The sequence below is a fragment of the Amphiura filiformis genome, chromosome 11 (assembly GCF_039555335.1).
Source record: "Amphiura filiformis chromosome 11, Afil_fr2py, whole genome shotgun sequence".
NCBI classification, from domain to species: Eukaryota; Metazoa; Echinodermata; class Ophiuroidea; order Amphilepidida; family Amphiuridae; genus Amphiura; species Amphiura filiformis.
In genome coordinates, this window is record NC_092638.1 from 11,928,304 (window position 1) to 11,938,143 (window position 9,840).

At 35.0% G+C, this 9,840-nt stretch overlaps 1 protein-coding gene across 2 annotated transcripts in view; it reads left to right on the top strand.

Annotated features, from left to right (window-relative positions):
* The window catches only part of LOC140164357 (monocarboxylate transporter 12-like), a 272,528-nt gene extending 262,688 nt beyond the window's left edge, over nucleotides 1-9,840 (top strand). Inside the window, exon 6 of one of the 2 annotated variants that reach the window (XM_072187632.1) lies at nucleotides 9,573-9,840. In XM_072187632.1, coding sequence (XP_072043733.1) covers nucleotides 9,573-9,667 — 95 coding nt within the window. In that variant the 3' untranslated portion in view covers nucleotides 9,668-9,840. The remainder of the gene's footprint in view (nucleotides 1-9,572) is intronic. The other variant, XM_072187631.1, reaches the window with a different exon arrangement.

Here is a 9,840-nt window from a genome sequence, read left to right on the forward strand (position 1 = left end):
GCAAACACAGAAATGTTCTGAAAATGTTTTTTACAAAACGTTTTAATAACATTTAAATGTCGGGTTATATAAAGGTAGTTAAAACATTTTAAAACGTTATTGTAAATATTTTGGGCAAACATTTTTTGCAAAATATTTTTTCAACCTCAAAATAACATTCTGTTTCGAATGATTTGTACCAAGTTTTCAAAAATGTTTTTGGAATGTTATTAAAACGTTTTTATACCCTTTATATAACCCGACATTTAAATGTTTTTGTAAAACATTTGTGTTTGTTGTGCAGTAAATTACCAACAAATGTTATTTAATGTTAAGAAAACGTTTTACACCATTAATGTACCCTTTATATAACCCGACATTTAAACGTTTTCCGACAACCTTTTATAACCTTTTGCGAATGATGTCGAAAACGTTTTGTGTTTGCTGGGTTACTAATGTTAGTGGTGTTTTAGCTTTCAAATGACACCAAAACAAACTATGACATTTTATCAATTAAACAGATCACAATTTAAAAATACATAACCCACCACCCTGTTTGGGTGGCGACTGGGAAAACGCATATCCATTAGTATTAGATTACCATCTCTTGTAATCTTAGTTGTTCTCCTTCGTGTAAAGTTTTAAAAGCAAGACAATTACTTATTTTGTACATGTAACATGTCATAAAATCATATAGGCCTTAAGGTCTGGCAACTGCTGGTTCAGAAGTTCAAGATATTGTCCTTCGTTCTGTTGAAACATTTTTCGATGTGCTAAGAACATTGTCGAAAAATATCCATATTCCATATTTTGCAACATTGAAGTTTATCATTTGTTTAAAGAGTGATAGAGTTACGCAATCTGCTGTTTAGTTAGTTATCAATTAGAACTTTGTAAAGAAACATGACAAGATAGCTTTTTATTGTACCTGATTGAAATACAAAAAACTATGTCAATATTTTGGTGCACTCTTAAGGGATCTAAAATGAGCGTTTATTGCGTTTCGACAGTATTTTTTGAGGACATGAGAGCACCTCAGACCTATCGAATTGCATTCTGAATACGAAGCATGTCTTTCTGATATCAAATATTTTTCATTTTTTGAAAATCACAATATAATACAAATTTTATGACAAATTATAAAAAATTGATATAAATTCAAATTTTTGATATATAACAATCCTCAAAGTAAATTATATAAATCTAATGACATATTCTTAAAGTGTATGTAGCAGGAGGAAAAGCCGACGGTCAATTGAAAATTTTGACCTTTCATATTGAAGATATGGATTTTTTCCCAAAAGACTTTTTTTTTGTGGTGTTTTGGGAAAAAATCCATATCTTCAATACGAAAGGTCAAAATTTTCAATTGATCGTCGGCTTTTCATCCCACCTACATACACTTTAAGTATAAATCATCAGATTTGTAAAGTTTACTTCAAGTACTGTTAAATATCAAAATATCAATTTTAATGATTTGCCATAAAATATGTATTACATTGCGAATTTCAAAAATCAAAATTATTTGATATCAGAAGGACATTCTTCGTATTCAGAATGCAATTCGATATGTCTGATGTGCTCTAATGTCCCACAATAAATACTGTCCAAACGTTCATACCCCAGCCCTTAACTATAAGTTTTGCTTTTTGCAAAACATGCACATGAGGGCCGCATGTGGTTTTATATTAAAACTCCACTCAGCCAAAAATATTTCTATATACATGTATTTTAATATAGGAATATCGAATAGACACGAGAGGTTCTTTAAATATTTTAATATTTCTCAGGAACTGTCATTTTATACCAAACAATCATAACCTGTGCAAAATGTTCCCTTGCCTCCACCCTATACTAGCTTTAAAAACAAAATTATGAATTAAGATGCAATTTTCGTGTGTTCAAAAGTACACAATATGAAATTGTGGTTGATTTACACAATTGAAGTACTAATAATCATGATCATTTATAAATAGGCCATAATTCAAAATAGGCCTATGTTTGACATTTTGCACTTGCGATGAAAATCACAATAACTTTATTCAGTTGTGGGTCAAAGTATCACAAGATACTGAACCATCAACAACGGCAACATCATAAACGATATTGACTTCCAAATTCCATGCGATAATGCATTAAAATATTTAGCTTTGATTCATATGTCTTTATTCCAGATACGACACCTTAGTCTTGTTGGAGGACATGATCTCAACGAAACCATCAGGAGGATGATGAGGAAGCTGGGAACGAACAATTTGTGGTCCTCCTACAGTGTATAGGGAGAAAAGGCAAGCTGAGCATTAAAGATAGCCCTTTCAAGTTTCTACAAAGTTATCGTCAGTATGTTTCATAGGCCCAAGATACAATCTATGATTAACATAATATGTCAAATCACGCAGGCCTTTCCTTTTGGGTGAGAAAACAGATCCATAAGCTTCCATAGAGCTAAGATCGGCTAAGCCTAAACAGAATGCATATAATGTGTCATGCTGTCTGAACCAATCATAGTGGGTGTAATATACTCATATTCTGTGACTATAAAATTAAAATATGGATATTTAAATCTGACCCCTAAATCGGACATACGTTTCCAACTTGGTTTTTGTTGTTGTTATTTTAGATTATATGTGTATACTTTATTCATAAACTTATCAAACAAAAAATATTTCCCCTAAGACCACAGACCGCACGTATGGTAACACGTCGACATGTAGGCTTTTGGAAAATCCTAATATTGAGATACAGACCGTTTATTTTGACAAAGGAGTTTAATTTAATACTGAACTCATATCATTTCCACCTTTCTATAGAAGCTTGCATGAAGAATCATCCTCAAGCTAAGGAGGTTGAGATAGAGAAGGGACTTGGAGATTATCTGAAAAGAACACCAAATCTTCCAGGTGGAAAAAAAGTATAAAGTAAGTTCAAATATCATTGCTGAAATGCCAAATTCATTTATTTAATTCATGTAGGCCTAAAACAATGTCTAGGGATTATAATAAGCACTCATTCTAGACACCACCTTGTCCTCTATTTGTAAACACGTTTAAATGCTAAACATGTTTAGGAATTAATATGTCTTAATGTGTTTAGATATTAAACATATGATGTTTTGAAATTTGACATTGGTGTTTAGGTTTTAAACGTATTTACAAATTGAGGACAAAAAAAAAGTGTTCAATCTCTAGACACTGTTTTTGCAGTGTATTACTATGTTTCTGTATCTGAATATCAAAAGTGCATAAATATTGTTCGTTGAATGTAAAATGAAAAAAATATCGCATATCGCACAGCTCATTTTCTTTTAAAAATAATGTTTAAAAAAATAAAGCATAGCACAAAGCTATTTTACCAAATGTATCTGAGACATACTTTTTGTCCTTACATTTCACACACCTACGTGATGTTTCTTTCTCTATGGAGCATTTTGTTTATTTTCACTTCTCTTAGGTTCAGTAGGGGCACCATGCCCCCCCCACACACACCCCCACGCGCGCATTATGATTTCGTTATGGTTTATACAGACCTTGAAAATTACTCAGAATTAATGATACTGATAATATAAATAAGTTGTCTGGATATCTAAGGGTGACCATAACCTGATAGTATTTTTTATTCATAGAATTTCTTATGCCTATTTATATATATTTTGTCATGGCTGCTATTTTAGTGAGCTGATAGATTTAAGGGGAATCGGGTTTCAGTTCAATTTAAAAATGATGTTTCCCAAAATGATGATCATGCTTATAAATAGATTGTTTTCCATTTTATTATCTATAGAAAGCTGGGAATGTGGATGCAGTGGTACCTGTGGGGAATTGGAGGATGATGAGCGCGGCGAAAATGAACGTGGCTCCCAACAGGAAGAGGAAGAACAAGACTAGGGGACACATTGAAACTGAAGACCACAGGCACTGTACTGGTAAACATGCTAGTTTTACAACATTGTCGGACAAGGTGCTCACTGTCTATTGAAGTATATATATTCGATAAATAAGGTTTAAGTTTAAAATAGCTGTGATTATATATCAGACTTTTATTTTAAAACATTTCTCATAAGCATGTTAAGATGTTTTTGTTTCTGGCGAAGTGACGTCCTAATCGGATTAACTACCATAGCAATAGATGAATACAATTTTGAATAGATCGCTCTGCACTACAGCAGGTTGCACTCATCACCTGTCTTCAATCATATAATAGATTGAATACAATACCGCTCTTTTCAAACAGGCTAATCTTACAGGTGCAAGTGATTAGCATTTCTTTGACATAATATATGGTTCAATGCATCGGTACCGCATGGACGTTGTAGGCATACGGGGATACAGTCAAAATTTTATTCATCTATTGCTATGGTAGTTAATCCGACTAACTACGTCACTTCACCAGTGTATAATCACCAACGCACTGAATGGTCTATTGTTCTATTGTGTCCGATTTGAGCGCTGACATATTGGAAAATGTTGCCAATCAATATTCATGAGAGTGTACATTCAACGTCCAATTTTCGAAATTGGGTGACTTGTGCTTGGCAGGTGTAAAATACATCTGACTGGGCGTTTTAAATACGTAACGCATAAAGGCATTGATATCATCGAATGGCTGCCTATAGTGCTGTTAGCGTTAGGCCTATGGGGGGGCTGTGTTTAGTTTCTATAATAATTATTGTAATGCCTACATTTTTCATTCCTTTTTCTTTTCTCTGTACTTATTCTTTCCTTGAAGTATCACTCCCTCTTCTTATCTCCCTTCCCTTCTCCATCCCCTCTTACTTTTTGTCCCTCTCATTCCTATCATTTTCTTACCTTACCTTTCTATTTATTTACTTCTATTTATTTATTTCTCTTCATTTCTTCCTCTTTCTCTCTTCCTCCAACCCCCCTCTCGTTCTTCATATCCCTCTTTCACCTCTTCCTCCCTCATCCCTTCCCAAGACCTCTCACAGAAGAGCTGCCCCGCCCTTCAGTACGCCACTGTTTATGACATTCTCCTTCTTAAAATAAAATAAAATGTCAATTTGTGAAACAACTTTTATATAGGCCTATACCGGTATACTTATTATAGAGTGTATGCAATAAACCCAAGCGGAACGAGAGTTGCTAAGTAACCGCTACCCGAACCATAAACACATGCATGATCAGACAACAAGTGTTCAATTTCCCCATAGCTTCCCACGTTGTACACATGTCAGTCGAATTTGGCGGTGTTGGTTTGTTTGTCCTCCAAGTTATAGCATTGTTCACTTTGTGTTGAACATTGTACGTGGACCTCACTGTAATAACTCAAAGATAACTGTGATCATCATTTCAAGAGGTCACTCTCCCGATTAAGCTAAACAACCTATGTGGAGGAATTTTATGCATGAGCAATCACATCAATGACGTAGTAATGAATACCCTCTATTTGTTACATGTATACGTATTATAGCTATTACCATTATACAGTACTATAGACATAAATGGCAGCCTTGAATGCTTGATGTGTAATCATTCAGCAAGCGCATTCAATGTATTTAAATGAAGCACCTGAAGTCAGTGGGGTGATCACGAACTGTACTCAGCGGCTAATGTGTGCTTTTTGTGCTTACGGCTACTCAATCACATCCTTGTGTGTTATTACAACAAAAGGTACTTTTCGTTCCAGACGTCGCTTTCACGCGCCTTTCGTTTGATCACTTATTAGCCTCTTATTGACAGTAGCCTGCTAGGTAAAGCGTTAATACATTGTCGGGTCAGCTTACCGATTTAATGGCGGAAGCCCTTTGTCCCAAACAAAAGGTACCTTTCGATGAATAGCTTGTCAGATTTCAAATCGGCACAAGGTTTCAATGCGTTACGTAATCTATTTCTTCTCCATCTATTTAATAGCTCCATGATAATCACACTAGTAGTAGTATTCGCTGAGTGCGTTTCCACAATCGCTGATTTATATTAAGCCTTTTTGAAGTATGGCGGGCACAAAGAGGAGTACTTTGATTTGGGTAATCTTTTGTATGCTGAAAGAAAGCATACACAAGATTACCCAAATAAAAGTACACCATCTCCATTTGTTCCCGTCATACGCCACCAAGCCTTATTGTTCCAGCGTCGAGGTCCGTTCAAACTACGCCGCAATGCAGTGCGATGCGGTACCGATAAATCGATTACTTTTTGCCTCAACTCAACGCTACTCGTCGCATTTCCAAGTTAAAATGTATTGAACTTCATTTATTGAAGTATTCTGCAGTGCGGCACCGCACCGCACCGCAATTGCGGCGTAATATGAACGGCCCTTTGGTCAAAGTTGCATTAAAGGCCATGTATGGCTTGCGACTTGACGCTCGAGGGCATGCTATAATCTGAGCCCGAATTAAAAAAACTAATTTGCGTCTGACATCCTGCCAACCAGACCGAAAATGTACTCGGACTTTTAAATTCTGCCTCAGATTATAGCGACTTATCGATTATAGTAACTATACCGTAATTTTAATTTGCTGTAAAACGAGAGCATACTTCCGCGATGTTCACAATGCGCCTCCGATCCGAAGCGTAGGCCTACTATGTGTGCTTTACACGCCGTACGTGTTGTTATTTCTGTCGCCATACTCGCAAGTTGCGCCTCGTCAATCGCGCAAGTACGCTCTTGTCAACGGTTTACAGTTAATCGCTCTGCCCATCAGCAACGGAAGAATTAAATAAATATCTGTATGTTGTGTAAACAATGTAAATTAGTGCTTTTTAGGTTGTATTTGGGGACACTAGTAAAGAGGTAATAATTCAATTTGAGGAGTTTTCACACAACACTTCAATTGAACTTATTTTATCTTTGAGACTAGACTATGCGTATTCAAATTATTTGACGTGTTTAATGACATTAAGGGATCTGGAATGAGCGTTTTGAGCGTTTCGACAGTATTTTTTGTGGGACATGAGCACATCAGACATATCGAATTGCATTCTGAATACGAAGAATGTCTTTCTGATATCAAATAATTTTCTTTTTTAAATTAACGGTATAATACAAATTTTATGACAAATTATTAAAATTTGATATTGTTCACATTTTGATATTAACAGTCCTCGAAGTAAATGTTATAAATCTAATGATATATTCTTAAAGTGTATGTAGCTGGGAGGAAAACCCGACGATCAATTGAATATTTTGACTTTCCATATTGAAGATATGGAATTTTTCCCCAAAAGACCTATTTTTTTGGGTGTTTGGGAGAAAAAATCCATGATACGAAAGGTCAAAATTTTCTAAATTGATCGTCGGCTTTTTATCCTAAATAAATACACTTTAAGTATAAAACATCAAATTTATAAAGTTAACTGCAAGTACTGTTAATTTCAAAAATATCAATTTTTAATCATTTCACATAAAATGTGTATTACATTGCGAATTAAAAAAAAAAAAAAAATCAAAATTATTTGAGAACAGAAGGACATTCTTCGTATTCAGAATGCCATTCGATATGTCTGATGTGCTCTCATGTCCCACAATAAATTTTGTCCAAACGTTCATACCCCATCCCTTAAAGGAACAACCAAAAAGATCGAGGTTTTTGGGAGTGGGTTTCAAATCTCAATGACGTTTGTAAAAATATTTCTTTTAAGAAGATAATTTTCAACATTTGTGGATTTACGTTTCTGGCAGGGAGGAGATGATGGCCGAAAACGAAAGTAGTTTCGTTTATAGGACTAATTTGCTCGTTAATGCTTTGGGTACCGGTAGTTCCTAGCACTCTGTACTCTGATACCTGTATGATGATTTTCCACTGCGCTCGCTGCTCGCTCCGCTCGCTGTTCGAGAGGCGTCGCGGTTTGAGAACGGGGCTAGTTCCATAAGGGAAATGCAGACTTATCATCTTTATAGGCCTACATTTAATCAATTTAGGTAATGAGCCGTGAAAAGGCTCATGAACTGTACATTTGTCAATATTATGCCTAAAATAAATGCATAAATGTTCATGGTACTTTTATTTTACAGAATTCTGCCTTAAAACTTGGTCAATCAAAATACGTGTTGTTAATTCCGTCGCCATATATTCGTTGTGAGTTGCGACTTGTCAACATCGCGCAAATACGTTCTTGTCAAAGTGTCAAACCGGACTACGTTACTTTGCATAAATGCTAATTAAATTTGAGAGGGGCTAGACATTACGAACATAGTAGGCCTATGGCAAAATTCTACAAAATTAAAGTAAACCATGAACAATAATTATGACTTAATTTGAGCAAAGTGTTGGCAAAAGTTACGAGCACTTTCAAGTCTAGTCATCATCAACTCTCTAAGAAATAATTGTCCTCTCAGGAGAACCCGCCCTCTTAGATCTTGAACCTCTAAAAGGTTCTTTAGTTTGGGGTCATTTTCGATGGTCTTGGAACCATATTTGGTTCTTTAGAAAACCTCTAAGGGTTCTCCTGAGGACAACTTTAGAATCTTTTAGAACCTTTATTTCTTAGAGTGTTGTTAACTGCGCTTTGTACGTGAGAGTAATCAATTAAGTTTGTCGAATTTAACTGAAGACCGAATTGAAAACATTAGTTTGCGTCTGACGTCAGGGCAAAGGCGCGGTGTGATTGGTTGCTGACCTGCGCAGAACGGCATTTTTGGTCTGGTTGACAGGACATTATACGCAAACTAGTCTTTTGAATATTATTCTGTCTTCAATTATAAATAGTAACTTATATTTGAGAGTTTTCATGTATATAAATCATGTTTTAAAACTTTTTATCCTATAAATGTACAATAATCGGGTTTCATGAGTATTCCATCCATGCATATGTATTAAACAATAATTATTATAAATCGAGTAATAGAGTGTATAAACAGTCATCAATGGTCATGACAATAGTTGACTCGATACATGGTAACACAAGTTCCACATGTTCCATGGGGTGATTTTGCATAGCATGTTTGTATAAAATTAATTTATGTTTCAGCAGTATTTTCAACGAAAATGAATGAAGAATAGTATTCATACACAGGAATAAAGTTTAATGAATCACACATCAAATCAACATTAATTGTCTGGTGTGATTTATTATGTGTCGTGTAAGTCGTAAGTATCACTAATTTGCCAAACTAACTTGTTTCATGAATTTTGTATTGGCCTAATTTAATAATATTTGATATTTGTTTTGGACTTTTATTAAATTACATTTTCGCTTTATTTTCATTGTCTTAAACTAATAAAACATAGCACGTTTTCTAAACGTCATTAAAACGTCAAGAAAACGTTCTAAAAACGTAGTAGAAACGTAACATACGTTTTCTGGTGGTGAGTAATGCATCCTCCAATACGTTTTTTACGTTGCTATAACGTTTTCAGGACGTTTTGGACGTTTCTGCAACGTTCTTAGTACGTTAGTTGCGTGCTAGAACGTCCAATACGTTTTCTGTAGGTCCTGGATACGTCTTGGGTAACGGAAAGATAGGTCTTAAAAACGTCTTTTACGTTGCGAAAACGTTTTTAGAACGTCTTTTAATAACGTTTTAAAACGTCAAAAACCCTCCACAAAATTACGTTTTAAAAACGTTTTATCAGAACGTCTAGAAAACGTCAACGGTACGTTCTCACAACGTTCAGAAAACGTTTTTTGGTTAGCTGGGTTGGTCATATGTTGTACTGGGGGTGATCCAAGCATTGGGCATTCTGATACTGAATATTGGACAAGTGTGTTTTCCATCAAAAACAACAACATAATATTGCTTTTACCCAGGCCCGTAACCAGGATTTATTGGGGGCGGGAGCTGATTTTGAAAAAGTGGACATTTTTTTTTCTTCAAAATTTGGACCTCTTTGGACTAGGGGCGGACTTTGAAAAAGTGGACTTTTTCCCGAAAATTTAGACTTTTTTGACTAAAATGATAAAAAAA